At 41.2% G+C, this 21,330-nt stretch overlaps 1 protein-coding gene across 1 annotated transcript in view; it reads right to left on the minus strand.

Annotated features, from left to right (window-relative positions):
• Positions 1-18,703: 18,703 nt before the first annotated feature.
• LOC144696976 (methylglutaconyl-CoA hydratase, mitochondrial-like) overlaps positions 18,704-21,330 on the minus strand; it is a 93,125-nt gene continuing 90,498 nt past the window's right edge. Inside the window, exon 4 of the mRNA XM_078568711.1 lies at positions 18,704-19,681. Coding sequence (XP_078424837.1) covers positions 19,587-19,681 — 95 coding nt within the window. The 3' untranslated portion in view covers positions 18,704-19,586. The remainder of the gene's footprint in view (positions 19,682-21,330) is intronic.

Consider the following 21,330-nt stretch of genomic DNA (forward strand, 5'->3'; position numbering starts at 1 on the left):
ACCTCTTTTAAAAAAAAAAGCCAGTGGCAGCATTCATGGTCTTGAGGAACTTCTCTCTGTAACCAAGTCACTGAGCAGCATACAGAATTCAGTTGGACATGGGAAGAAACAATACCAAAAACATTGAGTAAAGGCACTCAAAAATAAAGATAAGCCAAATGTTTTGATAAAATTTGCAAGTGTCATCTCATCATATATCACATGGTCAGGCACCTCATCATCAGACCTCCAGGAACATGTCCAACTAGAATTGTCAGCTCTACTAGAAACACTAGGCCTATATTTGCGTAGCTTCTCTAATTTATGGTTTCAGCATTCATGAAATGAAAACCCAACCTTTGCATTTGCTTGGGCCTGGCACATACAAGTGGTGCTTTCATTTTTCCCACTCATGCTCTATCTTGCACAAATCACATGAGCAGAAGTATAGGGTGTGTAGCGTGTGCATGTAACTTAGTGATACGCAACATATGCAGGGTTTGGTAACATGTAGCTCAATTTCCCTTCCCGCACACTCTGCAAAGAAAGGAGGCAGTCCAAGCACTGCTATAGATGCCTGACAATGCAAAGAGCCAGAAATGAGGGAGCCAATGAGGGTGCGAATGACTATTTTGTTCTCCTTCTGCCAGTGCACTGTGTAACCAATAAGCAACTGTGCTGTCGACAGGTTCCTTTGCTTTATGGCAGCGGAGTTGCTGTGTTGTGGAAAGGGAGGAAAGAGACAATGTCTAGGGTGATGCTAGGTTTATTTCCACAGCAGAAGAAAAATCCTGAGTTTCCACAGCCCTCTTGTGAGATTGGGTGAGGCTGTGTTTGACTGAGAAATCTCCTATGATCAATTCACGAGAGTTGGCAAATCTGCTCCAGGTTTCAACTGTCCAATATAAATCACTTGAGTTTTCCCTTTCCAGTTTAAGGTAATACCTCAACCCACGAATAATGGTTACCTAAAAGGATTCTATTCTACATATAATGCAATTTCTCATCAGAACAACATGGGGAGTTTACCTGCATCTTTTCTGCAATATTCAGGTTTTCGTGCTCATAAGTTCCTCAAGAATATCTCAAGTCACAAGTGCTGCTAATCACATGAAACAAGTAACACCACTGTGTTTGGAAGTTTCATGAAGATGCTTTCTGCCTAATAACTCACTAAAGAAAGTTGTGTAGTTTGTGTTGGCCTGGAAGAAATTTATAAAAGGGTAGCAAGGATCAAAGTATTCTAAATAATCCAATTACCATGTAAAGCTGAGCTGGCATATATAACAAGCATGATTTTTCATGGTTCCAAGATGTGCACATAATGTCTGTATTCCATTCTTAGGGTTTAAAAGGTTATTTAAATCTTTTACATATGCTACAACCCTCAGGTTATTTTATGTATTCTATAGCTAAATTTATTTCGCTGTAGAAGCATTATGCAGTCATAACAGGCATGCAGTACTCAACATTTCCAGAACTAGGCTTTCCTAGTTCAAAAATAATACATAGCAGCATCTAAAATTCATGTAATAAGACACAGCATCACATTTAGACAACACTGATAAACAGCTTCAATTTTGCTCTTCTAAAATTATAAAGCAAAAACAGAAGTAATTCACAAGAAATCCTTACAAACATGCATAATTTCTGATTTGCCAATTCTGCCATCCTATTGAGCCTACAATATGTTATATGTTTTTGTTGGCATTTCTAGTTGCCAGCTGTTAAAGCTAAGCCATATTAATTCAGCATGGACATCCAGAACAATCCGTGCATACATATAGAACACCGACAGCAGAAATTATTGATGCTTTTGTGTTCACTGAATAATACAAAAAATGCTAATTTTGGACCAGAAAAAGAAAGTCCCATTGACTTCTGAAGGCCAATGTTGTAGACAGTTATGCAATATAATCAGATAAATGAGCTTAAACAACCTTTCAAAGTAGAACTTTACAAAGTACCAATCACTATAAAATTGTGCTAAAGAAACTATGATGATGAATTCAATGCGCAGTATTGGATGATAGATCTGGATCTTGATATGACTGAAGCAGATAACTAATCAGGGCAGTCAGCTATGTGTCATCAAAAGCCATCACTATTGGGACAATACAAGCTCACACCTTATTGCTAGTATATTGTAATTTTAAGATAATTTAGTAAACCATTTCCTTATACACGGTCGCGCAACATTTCCTGTAACCAGACTTCCAATTCTTCCATGAATCAGAAACCACAGTCCTATAAATATGGAAGCCCACACCAACCACCCTCCTTGCACACCCATTTGGCTGGTAAGGTCTCATTAATAAGCCATGATCGTTAGCTAATGATTAACTGTCTCCAAACACACCTGAACCAACCTGGCTCAAATATCAAAAGCAAAATCTGGAACAGTGGATCAACTCTATCACTATCACCATTTCTGTTGCCCATGGAGATTCTGGTTAGCTAATTAGCTAACCCTTCCCACTCCTAACACATTCCATCCCCCCACCCCCACCCCAAACCCCAAAGGAGAACAGTCAGCAATTGAACACTAGAAGACAACAGCCAGATCCAATCTAGGCTTACAAGAAGTCCCAAGAATCCTTTCCAAGTAAGCAGCAAAACTAACTATAAAACATGGTAGTATAGTGTGGCTTGTGACCACAGCATGAGCACAAGTCATACCTATATAATTGCAGTTCCACTTCTTGGGAGTTGTGGAGCTGCAGCAGTCACTATTTGCCTCTCTGCGTTCCACTAAACACTGAATACAGGAAATCATATTTACATTCCCAGCATAAAAGTAGTGTCTTCCAACAGCTGTTATCCCAAGCTCAGAGTTTGCTCATCAACTATATGACAAGCATCCTCTTTCAACGCAGAATAGCCTGTGTTTGTGCTGCAAACTTGATGTTCCATGCCAATGCTATTTTGAAGCTTATTCATTACCACCTGCTGAATCCTAAAACAGTTTCCTCCTTTTGGTGAAGTTCACTTTACAGCTTGGTCCTAGGATCTTGTGTATGCACCAGAAGAAGCAGGAGCTTTGAGTCATAAAGGTGAATTGTTTGGAAACACATATTTATTCTTGGCCTGCACTGGAGGTTTGCTGCCTTTGGAACGTCCTTTGCCCATCTCAGTACAGTTCCAAAGAGTATGTTAAAGTTATGAACAACAAGACAGCAGTTCCCAAACTGTGGGCCATGACCCCTGCACCAGAACAAGCAGATTATAACAGCTCCGAAGCCCTAAGATTGGTGACTGTCCCTTTCCTGCAATGCACAGGGTTTCAGCAAATATTATGAGTCAGGGGGTGGCAGACTAGGCAGAGGTCACGTGGGCACCACACATCAATTAAATCGAACCGCGGGAAAGAGGGGAAACTGTGATTGGAAGAACTGTGAAATTTGGAGGGGGGTTCGGGGAGGGAAGCTGTGATTGGAGGGTTGGGGTGAGGAGGAAAGAGCCTCATGGAAAGTTCCAGAGCTCCTGAATCACCTTGTACTCCACTCTGCCTAACTGAGAGTCATACTGATAATTAACAGCGGCTTGCTTCTAACAACATGGACAAGTTTTGATGCATAGCTTCTACCTCCAGCAGCAAGCCTTCTGACTCTGTTGCAAATGAAAAGCAAGATGGTAAGAACTGACGAAAGGTCATTGGCCTGAAATGTTAACTCTATCTCTCTCCACAGGTGGTGCCCGACCTGTTGAGTTTTTCTAGCTTTCTTCGTTCTTATTTAAGCTTAGATGACACTTGGAGACTGTTCGTAAGGAATACGTCAGGAAAGCACGATCATTTTTCCAACGTCAAAAAGAGGAGCTTTCGCAGCAACAAGTTCTGTTTAACCATCTCCAAACAAACTTAAAGAGCATCTTTTGTGGTGAGCTATTGGATTGCACAGGCAAAGAAGCCTCACACGATTGTGGAAGCTTTGATTTAACCTGCTGCAATTGATATGGTTGAAATAATGTGTAAGGAGGTGGAGGCAAATAAACTTACAGCTGTACCACTCAAACAGCACCATAAAGCGAAGAATTGAGGCAATAGCAGCTGATCAGGAAACCATTCTGGTGGAGCACCTGAAATGCACACCTGCTTTTGCTCTTCAAACTGGCATGAACACTGAGGGGTGTAATACACACATATTGGCTTTTGTGAGCTACATGTGGTATATTGGTATTCTTGAAGATATTCTGTTTTGTCTCCTGCTTCCTGACCATGCTATGGCACAGGAAATATTCAGTGTATTACAGGGGTACAGAGGACAAAAAAAATTCGCTGAATTTGGTACTGATGGTGCTCCATCCATAACAGGCCACAAGTCAGGTCTGTGTGCCTTGGTAAAGAAAGTTGTGTTGTGATGTGTTGTTGTTGATGTGGTATTGTTTCACATCAAGATCCGCTGGCTGTCAAGAGGAAGAGTACTGCAAAGATTTTCTAAACTGAGGGATCTGCTCCTTGTGTTCGCAACACCAAAAAAACAGAATTTGTTGATTTTCTCTGTGACCAAAACAAGATTTGCCTCCTTTTTTATGTCAGAAACATATTTGGAAAACTAAATGAACTGAAAGCAAATATGCAAGGAGCAAACACAAATATTCTTCAACTAAGTCATCAAATCACACCACAGAAAATTGCATTTTGGAAGAGTAATATGCTGAGGTTGAATTACGACTCATTCCCTCAACATTTCAAGTTTCTGTCTAACAACAAATTTGAACAGTGTTCTACTCGTGGTGACCGACTATCTCAGCAATCTGGAGGTGCACTTTGCATCCTTTCCCCACCCCGCGTCCCAATTTAGATGTGACAAAGTTCAACTGGGTCCAAAACCCCTTTCAGTGTCAGCCCAACAAAATGTTTTTGTCCACAGGTTAAACTGAACAGTTTATTGAAATTTTATTCAGCTGATTTTTGGAATAGAAAGCAAGTTTCAGAGTTTGTCAGGATTCTGGTTCAGTGTGAAGATTAACTATCCCGATATCATACCACATGCATTAAAAATGATGGTTTCTTTTGCCAGCACATGTTTGTGTGCAGCTGGATTTAGCCCACTTCTCTGCATCATATCTCAATATCGATCAAACCTGGAAGTCATATTGGAAATTAAATGTGCAGGATCAAACAAACTGCCAGATTTTGTGAGAGTGTGTCGCAATATGCATGCCCATTTGTCTCATTAGGTCCAGTGAGTACATAAAATGATAACATTTTTACAAAGTACTTTAAAAACAGATTTGCATATGTTTATGATGTTTTACATGTTTATCTTTAATATGCAAACTTTAATAATTAAATACTGAATATTACTTTGCTGCTTTTTTGTTGGTGTCAGGGGTCACGATAATTTTCAAGCATTAAAATGGGGTCACATTGGAAAATAGTTTGAGAGGCGCATTAGGAGATAAAACCACAAGAATACATGGTCCTGTACTGGTAAACAAAATGCAACTGGAGGCAGCCACACCAATTCTTACATGAAGTTAGAAATGTGCCACAACAATCAGTAAAAGTAAATTCCTGTTTATTCCAATTCAGTAATAGACCTAACAATTAGATTATATCAGTTGTTTTAGGATGCAATTAAGGCCCACCACTCCTTTAAAGGAAACAAGTAATAAATATACATAAAGATGCCACATCTACTCCAGGATTTTAGCTTCATTATGTAACATTTTATTTGCACAGGGTGTTAGAAAAACAATATAAAAGTAGCAAACATCTGTTCATAATCTGGAACAAGATCACTGAAAAAATACTTACACTGTGTGCATTCTGAAACAGTTGTAATTATAGGTAGGACTTAATAAGCGGATTGCTCAAAGCTCAAAATTAAATGCACTAGTTTTCTTTGAAGTTTTGGAAGGTTACATAAAGGAAACTTTGTTGCTATGGTTTTTATATTGCTCTTAACATTCCTAATCCTACAAAATTTTACTAATAACATACACATATTTGAGGAACAGTTAATCAAGCTGCATAAAGCTTGCCATTAGTTTGGTCATTTTATTTTTCATTTAACTAAAAGCACAGGTCAATTACATTCTTTTTGTGGTTATAGTGGTTGAAAGAAAATGAAAAGCATCTATACTGCATGCCTGTGATACAGAAATACTTCATTGAACAGACATTTCTGGAATGACTGAATGAAATTTTAGAGACTAATTTTTCTATGACTGAGTAACACATGCTTCTAAAAGATTCTCTTCGTGGTCCATGCTCAAATTGAATCCTGCACTGCACCATACAAGATAAAGTAATTCTTTAGAAATGTCTTCAGCTCCTCAATTTGGATAAATTGGAAGAATTCTAATTCGAAAACAACTAATACATTCTTTACTGAGCAGTCATCAAATAGAAAAGCCACATTTCGTCAATGCTTACTCAACATTTATTGCAACATACATTATCTAACTTTTACTTTGGAGGGTTAAGACTGTAATCTTTACTCTTGAATTATAACAAATATCTATACACAGTCATAAATTCTGCAAAGCTATAGCAATTCATGCACACGTTTTAGCTGTGACATAAACACGATGTTTCAAAAGTTTGTGCCAAGTCAATTAAACAACTGCAACCATGTATCTAAGTGTACAGTAACACCTGCAATAATGAAATTGCTACTGGCTATGGTGAAAGTGGGAGCACAGAACAATTACAAGCACCTTTAGTAAGCATTAAAAATAGATTTGCATATGTTTATGATGTATTACATGTTTATCTTTAATATGCAAACTTTAATAATTAAATACTGAATATTACTATGCTGTTTTGTTTTTGTTGGTGTCGGGGGTCATGTTAATTTTCAAGCATTAAAATGGGGTCACATTGGAAAATAGTTTGGGAGGTGTATTAGGAGATAAAACCACAAGAATACATAGTCCCATACTGGTAAACAAAAATGCAACTGGAGGCAGCCACACCAATTCTTACATGAAGTTAAAAATGTGCCACAACAATCACTAAAAGTAAATTCCTGTTTATTCCAATTCAGTAACAGACTGTAGGACTGTATCTTATAATATAAACTTGTGACCAAGCTATATAATGCTCAATTTGTTTCTACATATTGACTGTGTTGTCTAGCTGTGCATACATCACTGAGAGGAGAAGCAAAGACATTCATGAATAAGTCATTTGGAAGTATATGGAAACACCACCGAGTATCCCCACTGTAATTTTTTTTTCCATTTATCTATCACTCTCAACTTTTTTGTTAAATGTACTTATATGATAGTCCGACACAGCACGCAAATAAATTACGACACTGTGGTGTTGACCCACAAGGTTGACTGGAGGCAATGGTTACAAGGTACTGATTTAAGTGTACGCTCAATTTTGCAGCAGAAAAAAAAATCTACAATTGGTTGTTAAGCATGAAGACAGTCATGTGTACAACATAAAGCAAGATTTCTACTTGGATTCGGGATGTAGCATTCATGAGGAGTATTAACTGTTGGAACCAAGGACATGTGTTAGAATATAGTTCCTCCTAATAAATATTCATGGGTAAAAACTATCACTACCACCAACAATCCTTCAACAAGGGTTCCTGATTTGCCCATGTAGTGTTTAAGAGCTTAGCACAGATAGGGCTATTGAGATGATGCCAATCTGTGATATATCAATCTTGCACTTTTACTGTATTTGCCATGTACCTTAATTATGCAGTTTTAGCCTTATTCGAAAACCAAAAAAATTCAACCCATATTCATGCCTCCGCGATTCTTCATTATACAAATTCATGGCCATGGCCAGCCACACATTTTCATACCTTCCCACCCAGTCCTTAAACAGGAGAACCACACTAGGTGAAATAGTTAATTCTGTTCTTAGCCATAATCTTCAATCAGTGCTACCTCCAAAGCAGCAATTTTGCATCAAAACAAGGTATTGATAGGGAAGGTAAGGGGCGAGGAGAGACGGGTGGGGAAGAGACGGGTGGGGGTGAGGAGGGAGGTCGGGGGAGAGGAGGGGGCAGAGAGAGAGATAAGTGGGCAAGGGGAGAGGAGGGGTCATTGGAGAGAGAGGAGGGTGCAGGTGAGACAGAGGAGGGGAAGTGGGGGTGAGAGAGAGGAGGGGGCAGGGAGAGGTGGGTGTGTGAGAAGGGGGAGTGGGGGAGAGAGGAGGGTAGCGGGGGAGAGAGGAGAAGAGCGAGGGAGAGGATGGGAGTGGAGGGAGGGGAATGGAGGGAGAGGAGGAAGGTGGAAGCAAAGGGAAGGAGGCAGAGGAGAGCAGAGTGCAGGGGCAGGGAAAAGAGTGGAGGGGAAGAGGGAGGAGGGGAGAAGAGCGCAGGGTGGGGAAGTGTGCGGAGTGGGTAAGAGTGTGGGGTGAAGGGTACGGAGGAAGAGAGTGGGTTGGGAAAGAGCACAGGTGGCGGTGGAAGAGCCCGAAGGATATAGCTCCAATTCAGGATGGTGTAGAACTTTGTGAGGATCTTACAGGTGGTGGTGTTCCCATGTATCTGCTGCCCTTGTCCTTCTAGGTGGTAGAGGTCAGTGGTTTGGTAGCTGCTGTCGAAGTTACATTGGTGTGTTGCTGCAGCGTATCTTGTATATAGTGTACACTGCTGCCACTGTGTGACAGTGATGAAGGGTGTTAAGTGTTTATTTGGGTTGGTGGATCGGGTGTCAATTAAGTGGCCTGCTTTGCCTGGATTATGCCGCGTGTCTCGAGTATTGCTGGACTCGCAACTCATCCAGGCAAGTGGAGAGTATTCCATCACACTCCAGACCTATACCTTGTAGATGGTGGACAAGCTTGAGGGAGCCAGAAGGTGAGTTACTGCCTCAAAATTACAAGCCTCTGACCTACTCTTGTAGCCCCAGTATTTATATGGCAGGTCCAATTCAGTTTCTACTAAATGGCAATACTCAGGGTGTTAATAGTGAGGGATTCAGCAATGGATGGTTAGATTCTCTCTTAAAGGACATGGCCATTGCCTGGAATTTGTGTGGCATGTATGTTACTTGTCATTTTTCAACCTAAGTTTGAATGATGTCCAGGTCTTGCTGAATGCCGGCATTGACTGCTTCATTATCAGAGAAATTGCAAATAGAATGAACACTGTGCAATCATCAGTGAACATCCACACTTCTGACCTTATGATGGAGGGAAGGGAATTGATGAAGCAGCTGAAGATGCTTGGACCTGTGACGCTACCCTGTAGAACCTCTGTAGTGATGTCCTGGGACTGAGACGAATTGGCTGGAGTTTATGGTTGGGATAGTGACCGAACAACCTGCAAATTTTCAGCTGATCAAAGACAGTTAGCATGGTTCTGTGAAAAATCAGTCATGCCAGATGAATCTGATAGAATTCTTTGAAAAGGTTACCAAAGTAATGGACATGTTATTCATATGGAACTCCAGAAGGAATCAGAAGGGACTGTTAGCTAATGTTAAAAATCATGGAATTAAAAGCAATCTTGTGACCTGGTTATGAAATTGGCTGAGCAGCAAAAGGCGTCTGCCCAGCTCCATTCCCACCTTGAGCCAGCATCATGAGGAGGCAGTTCCGACTCTAGACCACCCCCAACTCCCTGGGGTAAAAACATCACATGCGTGCACGTTCAATCAGATCTTGAGAAAGTGACATAGGGAAATGGCCCGACTCACAATTTCGAAGCCAATTATGAAAATTGGGGAGGGGGGTTCAGCAGACAGCCCTCCATTGACATGCACCTTGTCAGCCACTGGCAATGCATGCTCACCTGCTCTGCTGGGAAGGATATATTGTTCCAGGGGATTTCAAGTGTCAACAGTGACCTGCTGTGAGAGCCTGAGCCACCGCTGTTCAGACATGTTAGGAGAGTTGATCCTCTGCCTATTGACCCAGTATGGGAGGGGTCTTGTCTTCATTCCAGCTAGGTCTGCCTTGTGGAGAGGCATGCAGCTAAGAAGGCAGTTTGTGCTACTACTGGTGCTGCTTCTCCTCTTATCCCTCATCAAAGGTGCAAGCTGCAGCTGCATAAGCTGTTCCCATGCCACGGTGAAGGCTAGAAGTACATAAGTGCAACTGTAAGTGAGTGAAGTGCAAGACATGTGAAGTGCCTTCCAAGAAGTTGACAATCATCTGTCAAGCATTCACAGCACTCTCTCAGAGAAGAAGTGTTTGAACAGCAATTTCTCACCAGGACATGGCTGGAGCTCTTCAGTTTCATGGAGAAGTTCTTGCTACTCTGAACTCACTTCAGTGACCCTAGCAAGCTGTGACATGTCAGGGAACGGATGTCATAGTTGTGAAATCCAAAATAGAAGGATAAAACAATTTTTAATTGGCTTAAGTACCATAGTTACTTACCTTACAAATCCAAGTTGATTCCCTACTCACCTTCAATCCCACCCTGTTAAAATCTGGAAGTGGGCAGGAGGATGTCGGGATCCCAACCCAACGTTACTTTTCGGGGGTTTTACTCCCTGCATGCGTGCAAACCCACCTGCCCTTGTCTGAGAAAACTGCCCCCATAGAGTGCAAAGCGAGCAAGCAATGCTAAACATTTCTCTTTTGGCCCCAGCTGTAGTAATACGTCCAATTCTGGGAACCACACCTTAGGAAGGACATGAAGGCTTTGGAAAGGATAAAAAAGAGATTTACTATAATAGTCTTAGGAATGAGGGAGTGCAGTTAGGTGGACAGACTGGAGAAGCTGAGGTTGGCTTCCTTGGAGCAGAGAAGGCTAGGAGGAGACTGATAGAGGTGTTTAAATTCATGACTTTTTAGATAGAGTAAAGAAAAATAAACTGTTCCCAATAGCTAAAGGGTCACTAATGATTGTGCACAAATTTAAAGTGATTGGCAAAAGAGCCGAAGGCAACATGAAGAAAAACTTTTTCACATTGGTGTTTAGGGTTTGGAAGGCACTGTCTGATGGATACAGATTCAATGGTAGCCTTCAAAAGGGAATTGGATGTACTGCAGTGCTGTGGGGAAAGAGCAGCAAGTGAGACTACAAAACAGCTGGCTGCACTACATCTCACCTAGATATGCTTTGGATCTTGGTATCCAAAATGGAAAACTATTTGCCAGACATCATCCATATCTCTATCAGCACAAAAAGACACCAAATAAAGTTAACACAAAACTAGTGCTTTACTTTTCCACTTATTTTTTGGAGACAATCTTCCCTACACTAAGTTAAGGGTCCGACCACCTTAATAGTTTAACTCTCACCCCCAAATCAGAAAGTTGCAGTTTCAACTTCCTTCCAGGACTCGAGCAATAGACCAAGCTGATACATCTGTAGAGTAGTAAGGGAATGCTTGTCTTGTTAAACATGGAGTCTTCCAAATGAAACTGACAAATTGAGTTCCATCTACCTGTTCAGGTCGATGTAAAAGATCTCATGGCAATTGAAGAAGGGCAGACTCCGCACAGTATCCTAACCTGTATTCTTCCCTCAAACGCCACCATTAAAAAAAGGAAACCAGCTTGGCTCATCCGAATTCCTATATTTTTGGGTCATCCACCAATTTGTGGGTGTTTTACTGATGACTCCAGCAGAAATCCATGAACCAATACAATCACACCTCAATGGAGCCACATCAATTTTTCATTCATGAGGGGGAAGCATTAACTTCAAAGAAAATGTTTTATTTTCTGTTATCAACTCATTTTCAATTAACTTGTAATTTCTCATGTTTTTATCTTTCTTAAAAGCCACAGTGCAGAGTAGGCCATGCACATTTAAATGCATGGTTACATCATGGGGGTACAGGGTTCACCAACTGGAAGCTCAAAAAACAGAAGATTAACTTCCATAATACTGCTATGACCAACCCAGGAAAAACGTTACAGGGGCATTTAAATTGGGAATGGGGGAAAGGGTTATTTAACTGAGAGTCAAGAATCATTGAGTCTAGTAAGGAAAAATCTGTTTGCTTTCTAATTGGCATGAGAAGGCAGAGCGTATGAGACGGAGGTGACGGACAATGAAAAGAGAAAGCATAGCAGCAGGGTGTTTGGAGGCAGGCAGTCATGAACTGGCACTCCCTCGGTCTGACAACCATCAAGTCTGCATGAAACCAGGGTTGGTTTGCAGAATGTAGAACGGCATGTCAGGAACAGCACTAGATGTATCTTGGAATCAGATATAGAAACATAGAAACTAGGAGCAGGAATAGGCCATTCGGCCCTTCGAGCCTGCTCCACCATTCAATATGATCATGGCTGATCCTCGATCTCAACGCCATATTCCCGCTTTCTCTCCATACCCCTTGATGCCTCTAATAGCCAAAAAATTATCAATTTCTTTCTTGAATATACTCAGTGACCCGGCCTCCACAGCCTTCTGTGGTAGCAATTCCACAGGTTGACCATCCTGAGTGAAGAAATCTTTCCTCATCTCAGTCCTAAATGGCCTGCCCCGTATCCCGAGACTGTAGCCCCTGGTTCTAGGCTCCCCAACCAGGGGAAACATCCTTCCTGCATCTAGTCTGTCTAGCCCTGTTAGAATTTTATCTCTAGTGAATGCAGGCCCAGTCGAACCAATCTCACCTCATACGACATCCCCGGTATCCCCGGTATCAGCCTAGTGAACCTTCGCTAAGCTCCCTCTATGGCAAGTGTATCCTTTCTTAGGTAGGGAGTCCAAAACTGCACGCAATACTCCAGGTGTGGTCTCACCAAGGTCTTGTACAACTGCAGTAAGACATCCCTACTTCTGAACTCAAATCCTCTTGCAATGAAGGCTAACATAGCATTTGCCTTCTTAATTGCTTGCTGCACCTGCCTATTTACTTTCATTGACTGGTGTACAAGGGCACCCAGATCCCCATGTGCATCCACATTTCCCAATATATCACCATTTAAATAATACTCTGCCTTTCTGTTTTTCACACCAAAGCGTATATCTTCACATTTATCCAAGTTATGCTGCATCTGCCATGTGTTTGTCCACACACACTTGTCTAAATCACCCTGAAGCCTCCTTGCATCCTCCTCACAACCCCGCCCAGTTTTGTGTCGCCAGCAAACTTAGAAATATTGCATTTGGTTTCCTCATCCAAGTCATTAATATATATCGTGAATAGCTAGGGCCAAGCACTGATCCCTGCAGTACACCACTAGTCACTGCCTGCCATCCAGAAAAGGATCCATTTATTCTCATTCTCTGTTGTCTGTCAACCAATTTGCAATCCATGCCAGTATATTATCCCCGAACCCATGTGCTTTAATTGAATCTAGTATGGCTGCTACACAGGGAGACGGCTCCTCATCCTCATCCTCAATCATGGAGTCCAGCACGAGTGCCAGAAACAAGGTTGACGTGTTTCTAAGTGTCTTCAGCCAGAAGTGCTCGTGGATGATCTTGCTCAGCTACCTCCTGAGTTCCCACCCCCACCAAATGTTCAACCAATCTGGTTCATTCCATGTGGCATTAAGAATTGATTGGAGGCACTACAAAGGAACAGCTATAGGCCCCAACGACATCACCAAAACTGAAGACCTGAGCTAAGTGCTTCCTTAGTCAACCTGCTTCAGCTTTGACACTGACATCTATCTGGAAATATGGAAGATTACTCAGTTATGCCCTATCTACAAAAAATACAGGATAAAGCAAGCCCAGGCAATTACATCAAAATCACATTTATTGCCCATCCCTAATTTTCTTGATGAAATGATGGTGGAGTAGCTTCTTGAGTCACTGCAGTCCTTGTAGTGATAATGCTCCCATCTAACTGTGAATGGTGGAGATGGTGAGGCCGAACTTCAATTAATCCAAATCTCTGCTGTCCTCCCCCATACAAAGTTGCAAACTCTCATTACTTCTGTTCTGGCCAAGTTGCACTGGCTTCCCATCGCATAGCATAGCAATTTCAAGGCCCTTGGCATTAGCTTTAAACTCCTCCAGAACATCAATCCTCCTGACCTATACAAGTTTCTCCAACTGCATATCCTAGCATGCTCCTTTAACCCTGAATTAGTGCTTATGCTTTCTCTTTCAGCTCTGCCAGAGGTCACCATTCTTGCAGTTTTGCTGCATCTTGTCGTCTGGAATTCTCCCCACAAATCATGCTGCCTGTCTATTTGTCTAATTTTTTTGAAAAGATATTTTAGAAAAGCTAATGTTTAAATTGTGCTTTTGTCAAAAAGAAGGGAGATGACCAAGAAAAATTGTTTGCATATGCATACGGCTCAAAACAACTACGTAAGACACACATCTTGAAAAGGAAGGGGAAAAAATAACTTGTTATATTTCTCTATCACTGTATTGGCAGGTCTACAAATCATAATCATGCTTATGCATTAACTTTCTTATTGCATCTGTTTACAATGCACAGTTTTACTTAGGGAAAATAAATAAAAATTGCATGTGCCGTACATCGGTATAGGTAAACACATTTTGATTCAACAGTAGCATAAAATAAATACTACCTGTTAAAATTTGTCATTTAAAACAAGCAACATTTTATCCTCCTAAGATTTGCAGAAAATGTTAAACTTCTCATAACTATTTGGTGAAGGAGGGGCCCAGAAGTCAATCTTTACTCAGTTTAGATTTATTCGCAAATATAAATGTACATAGCTCCTCAACCGTGCAAATAAGTGTTTCTATACTCTTTTTGAGAAACTCATGAAAAATAAATGATCAATCCCTTGGAAGGGGGCACTTTTATGTTATTCTAACAAATTAGAATAACACTTCTAGGGGTGATGATGCATTCCAGCACTCCCAGCACCCACTGGTCATGGAAGGCCTCAAGTGTACTGGTGGACAGTGCATACTCCCTCTCCGGGGACAACTGGGTGCGGATGTAGCCGCGGAAGAGAGGCAGGCAGTGAGGCTGAACAACTGCTCGCTGTTTGGACCTATGTGGCGATCTTTGCCAAATGACTCTTCACATATTCTCAACTAATGAATGTCCTCCATCTGTTTATCCTTATGCTTAATTTAAACAATTGACAGAAAGGACTCAGATTTGTGGTACATAGCCTACAGTCACCAAAATTCTCAGTCTCAATTTTGAGTCAAAATAGTATATTGGACAACAAACAAAACTAAGAAATTCAACCATTAGTATTTTTCTCATTTAAGAAAAAGTTAAAAAATACTAACTCAGAATATTCCAAGTGCACTAATGTTAAAACTATCTTGGCAATTATCACCAAATTTATAAATGTTCTGACTTGGTCTATCAAAAGTGAACATGATTAAATAAGATCCAAAATGACTACAATAATTTTGAAACAAATTTATTTTGAACTTGCCATTAGCACTGATGAGTAAATATGGGTGGCATTTTCCTATCAAGCTAGCAAGTCTAGTTAAGGTAAAATTTCTGCTCTTGGAACTGAAGCAGCATGACCTCTGAAAGGAAAGCAAAATATTTGCCAAAATCAAGTTAATTATATATCCATGGCAAACTCCAGACCAGGACTGTGCCTTTGGTGAGTTTGCTGTTAGAAGTAAGTGATGCACAGCTACAGCTCTTGTAAATTGCAGTTGCTTTTAAAGAGACAGAGAAAGACAAATGTATCTAGAAAGAAGTGAATTAGCTCCATTCTCCTTTACATATTTTAGAGGCCTATGAAATGAAGTGCAACAAAGGAAATTTCTTTATTGGCATCCCAAGACCAACCCTTAAAGGAAATATGCTGGTGACTTGGCAAAAATTGTCTGTTGGGACAATTGCAGCATTCAAAATACAGATGACATGGAGGCATTTGAGGAAAAAGATTAATAACTTCCAGAAGACTGCCAAGATAAGGCTAGCCAACATTACAATATTTTGAGTAAAGTATGCAGGAAATTAAAGATTTCCTCTCACTCTGTTACATCCTGACTGATGCTGCAAGTTAAGGCCAAACAAAAATGCTCTATCCAAGTGCCATTTACATGCTCATACTGAAACAGATGACACTTCATTGCTGCCACTTCACATTGCAGCTGCTTCACCTTATCATTTGCTAAAAGTTGCCACAACAAAACAAGTCTACAACAGCAACAACAACAACTCATAAGTTGTTTATTGAACCTATATGATGAATAGCCATTTATACACACATTAACTGCTCAGCAGGTTAACAATTTGGTTTGATCCATCTTTGCACTCTAAGCATCCAGCAATTCTGCTTTTTGGCAAAGGAAGGTTTAAACAGGAGAGAATAGACCCAAAACAGAGAGGCCTTCCCTCAGTTCAGACTCTTCAGTTAGTATGAGCAGACCATATAGTAGCAGAGAACATAGCAGAAGGTGGCCATGGTGAAGCTGAAGAATTTTGAGAAAATCAGGGTTTGTACCACCTTCTTCTCGCTAACAATCACCTGTTACTCATTCATACATTTATCCATAGAACCATAGAAGTTTATATGATAGGAGACAGCCACTCAGTTTTTTGTGCCTCAGATGGCTCTTGGCTAGACCAATTCAAAACTAATGTAACTGCCCTACTCTCCCCACTAAACCTTGCCTCTTCTACCGCTTAAAATATTTATCCAAGGTTCCCTCAAGAGATGCAATGGTCTCAGTCTTGACTACTCCATTTTGGCAAAGCACTCCATGAACTTTCTGCATAAAGACATTTTTCCTCACTCTACCAGCAATAGCAATCCAGATACTCCTCAGAACCTTAAGCAGTCCATGTCCAAATGCTGCAAGACCTACAACACCTCTGCCTGATGTTCCCTGCCTCTTCACCGCGTCCTGAGGCTCGTCATTTGACTCAAACTTCGCAGAGACCTGTTCCCCAGCAGTCCTCCGAGGGCCGGTGACCTTGGCTGTTCCTATCTCCTCCTGCTGCGAACCCATGTCCATGAAGTGACCTCCAGAATGTGAGGCCCTGCCTGAACTAGTCCTAGTACCCACCTAGGTGTGTGTCTCTGGGTTGGTGGAGGGTGCAGGTAACTGCTGTAATGGCTCAACAGGTGCAATATTATTATAACCCTCCTCACTCCTCTGGATTGCTGGGGGAGGCCAGCCTTGCCATCTCCACATTCATGGTCTCGATGCTCCCGTGCCAGCTCAGAAACCCACTCTTCAAACGGCATCTCTCTCATGCCTGTTGTGCGTTAACTTGTCCTATACAAGGAGAAAAGATGCTTTGAGAATAATTGGGGTGCAGGAGGTTTTTTGCATGTTACCAATCTTTACTACAAACCCACTGGCAAATGTGTGCCATGTGAAAAATGCACTGCAACTAATCCACAAGGGTTCTTCCGCAGCACCCTCCAAAGCTGCATGCTCCTGCAGCTTGAAGGACAAGGCCAACAGCGGCATGGCATTAGCAACAAATGCTATTGTCCTCTACGCCAACCCCCTCCCTCAAAATTTGAGCTCTGTGTGGCAAGGTCAGAGATCTGCAGTCGCCTCCCTACCTGAAGACTACATGAACTGCAGTGGGGCAATGAGGCATCACCACAGCATGCTAAGACTCACTTTTATGCATGGGCAGTGCAGGTGGTGGTCTTGCCACTGAGGCCCATGTCAGATCCCATTCAGTGAGGTGAGTATGGTGAATACAGAGTTTACTTACCCTGGTGGCGCAGATGAGATCATTCATCCTTTTTCTGCACTGCAGGGCAGTCCTCTTGTGAGTGGTGTTGGCACTCACCACCATGGTGACTGCCTCCCATGCAGGGGTGATGAGATGGTGGACCTCCTCCTCCTATCCTTTGGGTAAAGGATGTCCCTCCTTTCTTCCACTGCATTCAGCAGTACTTCCAGCGATGTATCGCTGAATCTGGGGGCCTGTGCTCCTTGGCTTCTGCGTTCCACGTCCTGATCCGTTGTAAAGAGCGAGGTAACAGTAGCTATTTGGATGCCTTCTAAAAAGGGTGCCCGGATACAACGGCAGGGCGTGTGAGATCCTGCCCCTCCGCCATATGGAACATCAGGAAAACCCCAGCTGCATAATTAATAAGCCCAGCATCACGTGATTTCCTGCTGAGTTCCACAGCAGTAAACACTCTCGCTTCCCAGTCCCGCCACTGAACTTAGGCCCGGAGCAGACCATTCCACTCTATAACCCAGTTAATCTTTGTTTTTGCAACTCATTATTTTCTAAACTTTTTGGTCATCATTAGACCCTAAATATTCATTATTTCCTCTCCATAATCCCCTCCAAGTCACACACCATCCTGACTTGGAACTATATTGCTGTTCCTTCATTGCTGCTGGGTCAAAATCTTGGAACTCCCTTCCTAACAGCACTGTGAGTGCACCTAGACCAGATGAACTGCAGCATTTCAAAAAGGCAGCTCATCACCACCTTCTCAAGGGCAATTAGGGATGAGTAACAAATGCTGTCCTTGCCAGTGACGCTCACATCCCAGGAAAGAATTTTTTAAAAATTGAGCATCTTAAAAATCAACTCAGATGCATACTCTTACAGCATCAGTGTAGGCTTAAACATATTCTTTATGACTCATTTGAATAAGACTACCTAACTGTGGCAAACCTTGTTTGAACCTGTCCAAACTATCTGTAGTTAAAATATTAACAGCAGAAGAGAGCCTTTCGTCCAATCAATTTTGGCTAGACTTAAAGCCATAGAAGTAGAATTATATATATTTTAAAATGTATTAATTCTCAGGATGTGCCTTTGTTGTGTCCCAATCCAATGCCTAGGAGGAAGTGGAGTGGTTCATCCAGTTTTATTCTTATTATACTTCATTGCAGCAGTTTGATACAACTGAGGTCATTCACAATCTGCAATGATGGTATTTGGATTCATTTCTCTAGATTATTAGTTCAGGCCTCTGTATTTATTTTTTTTATTTATTCATTCATGGGACATAAGAGCCACTGGCTTATTCAGTATTTATTGCCCATCCCTAGTTGCCCTCAGGAAGATGGCAGTGGTGAGCTGCCTTCTTGAACTGCTGTGGTCTGAGTAGTGAAGGCACTCACACAGTGCTAGATAGAGAGCTCCTGGATTGGTCCTGCAACAATGGAGGAACAGCAATATATTTCTAAATCAGGATAACGTGCAACTTGGAGATGGAGAATTCCCATGCCCCTGCTGTCCTTGTCCTCTTAGGTGGTAGAGGTTACAGGCTTGGGAGTGACTGTCGAAGAAGTCTTGATGAGTTGCTGCAGTGCTATGTTGTGTTGGTGGTGGAGGGAGTGAAAGGTTACAGTGGTAGTGGTAGATGGGATGTTGGTCAAACAGACTACATTGTCCTGCATCTTGAATTTGCTGGAGCTGCACATGTTCAGGCAAGTGGAAATTACTAATCCGGTAACATTTCCATTGCACTCCCATACCCATATTCTACCCAATTCTACATACATTTTTCTTATGGCTTCCTCCCTAAACATTTTGTTATAACCAGTTTTTGCATCCCTCACAGGTAAATTTCATTAAGACTAGAAAGGTCATCATTCATTCCAAACTCATTCTTCTCAATACAAAATAAAGCAACTTTTTTTAGTCTTAATTTAACTTGAAAGTTATTCCATATTGACTGCATTTGTTTATGCAACTAAATTCAATTTACTAACTGCTGAAGTGAACAAAAGCATTATAAAATACATAAAGACTCTGCAAAAGCTGGCCACTGTTTTTAGCCAGTTGCTTTATCAGTACAAGTTCAATATAAGCAAGGTATAGTTCCAAATATTTTATGTTCACTATAGCAATGGCTTATTATTAATCTTAGATCATTACTTACCGAGCTCATTAATTAAACTTCTTGCTTTGGAAACAAATGGGCCAACTTCACTAGGTTGCATTTTTGCTCTTTCTTTCAAATCAGCACCTGCAATAAATGAAACACTCTTAATTTGAACAGCAGGTCCTTAGCAAAAATGATTGCAAAGCTAAGATATCGCAGCTGATTCACTGTAAATCTAACAGTTTAGTATCTGTATCTAGAAGCATAATTTAAGTAAAACATGATGCATACGTCAATAAGACCAAAGTTTACATTTCTGAGCCCCCAGTCTGCACTTTAGCATCCATTCAAATGAAAATTGTGGAAAACTGTCTGGCGGGAAGCCTAGAAGAAATTCCAAGCCAGAATATACAACCAAAACAGAGTATCTGAAGGACCCAATTACAGATTAGAACAAGGAAATGGCAAATTTGTACAAAGCGTAACTAATTTAAACTGGTCATGTTAATCACCAATTGTATTTAAGATATTCTAATCAGTGACAAAAGATAGAATATTTATGACCACAGAATCATAGAAATTTACAACGCAGGAGGTCATACAGTCCGTTGTGTCTATGCTGACTGAAGAAGTGTTATCCAATTTAATCCCACTTACCAGCTCTTGGCCATTGTCGTGTATTTCATAACGCTTCTAAGTGCGTATGCAAGTATCTTTTAAATGAGATGAGGGTTTCTGTCTCTACCACCCTTTCAGGCAGCAAGTTCCAGAATCCCACCACTCTCTAGATAAAAATATTTCTCAACTGCCCTCTAATCCTTCTACCAATTACTTTAATTCTATGCTCCCTGATTACTAACCTCTGCTATGAGAAATAATCCTTCATACCACACCATCTAGGACACTCAAAATTTTATACACCTCAATTAGATTTCCTCTCAGCCTCCTCAGTTCTAAACAACCACAGCCTATCCAACCTTTCCTCATGGTTAAAATTCTTCAGTCCTGGCAACATCCTCATAAATCTCCTCTGTACACTGTCTAGTGCAATCACATCCTTCCTATAATATGGTGACCAGAACTATATGCAGTTCTTTAGCTGTGGCCTAACTAGTGTTTTATGCAGACCACACTTCAAAAATATTTGACTGATTGTGAAGACTTTGGAGACTTCCAGTGGTTGTGAAAAGCGTGAAAGTATCCTTAATGTCTTTTTAACCACCTTATCTGCCTGTCCTGCTATCTTCAGGAATCTGTGGACATGCACACCAAGGCCCCTCTGCTCCTCCCGGCTTCTCAGTGTCTTATTTATTCTGCATTCCCTTGCCCCTGCATTACCTCAAACTCTCTGGGTGAATTCCATTTGCCATTATTCTTCCCACTTGAGGAGTCCTAGATGTCTTCCCACAGTCTAAATCTTTCTTCCTCACTTAACCACACAGTCGATATTTGTATCATCTGCAAACTTCTTAATCAGCGCCTTCCCCACCACGTTTAAATCTAAATCATTGATCTGTACCATGAAAGGCAAGGGACTTAGCACTGAGTCTGGCAGAATTCTACAGGAAAGATCCTTCCAATCACAAAATCACCCATCGACCATTGTTCTTTGTTTTCTGCCAGTCCTGTTGGGCTGAAGAGTCAGTTTCTATGCTGTAAAGTCTATGTAATAAATATTGACCCAGGAAATTAGAAATTAAAAATATCAGAGCAGCTTACCTGTTTCCCAAATATTAACTTTAAACAAAGCACAATCACCATCAGTCCTTTTTTAAATCAATTAACAATAAAGA

The sequence above is a fragment of the Cetorhinus maximus genome, chromosome 2 (genome assembly GCF_964194155.1).
Source record: "Cetorhinus maximus chromosome 2, sCetMax3.hap1.1, whole genome shotgun sequence".
Taxonomy (NCBI): domain Eukaryota; kingdom Metazoa; phylum Chordata; class Chondrichthyes; order Lamniformes; family Cetorhinidae; genus Cetorhinus; species Cetorhinus maximus.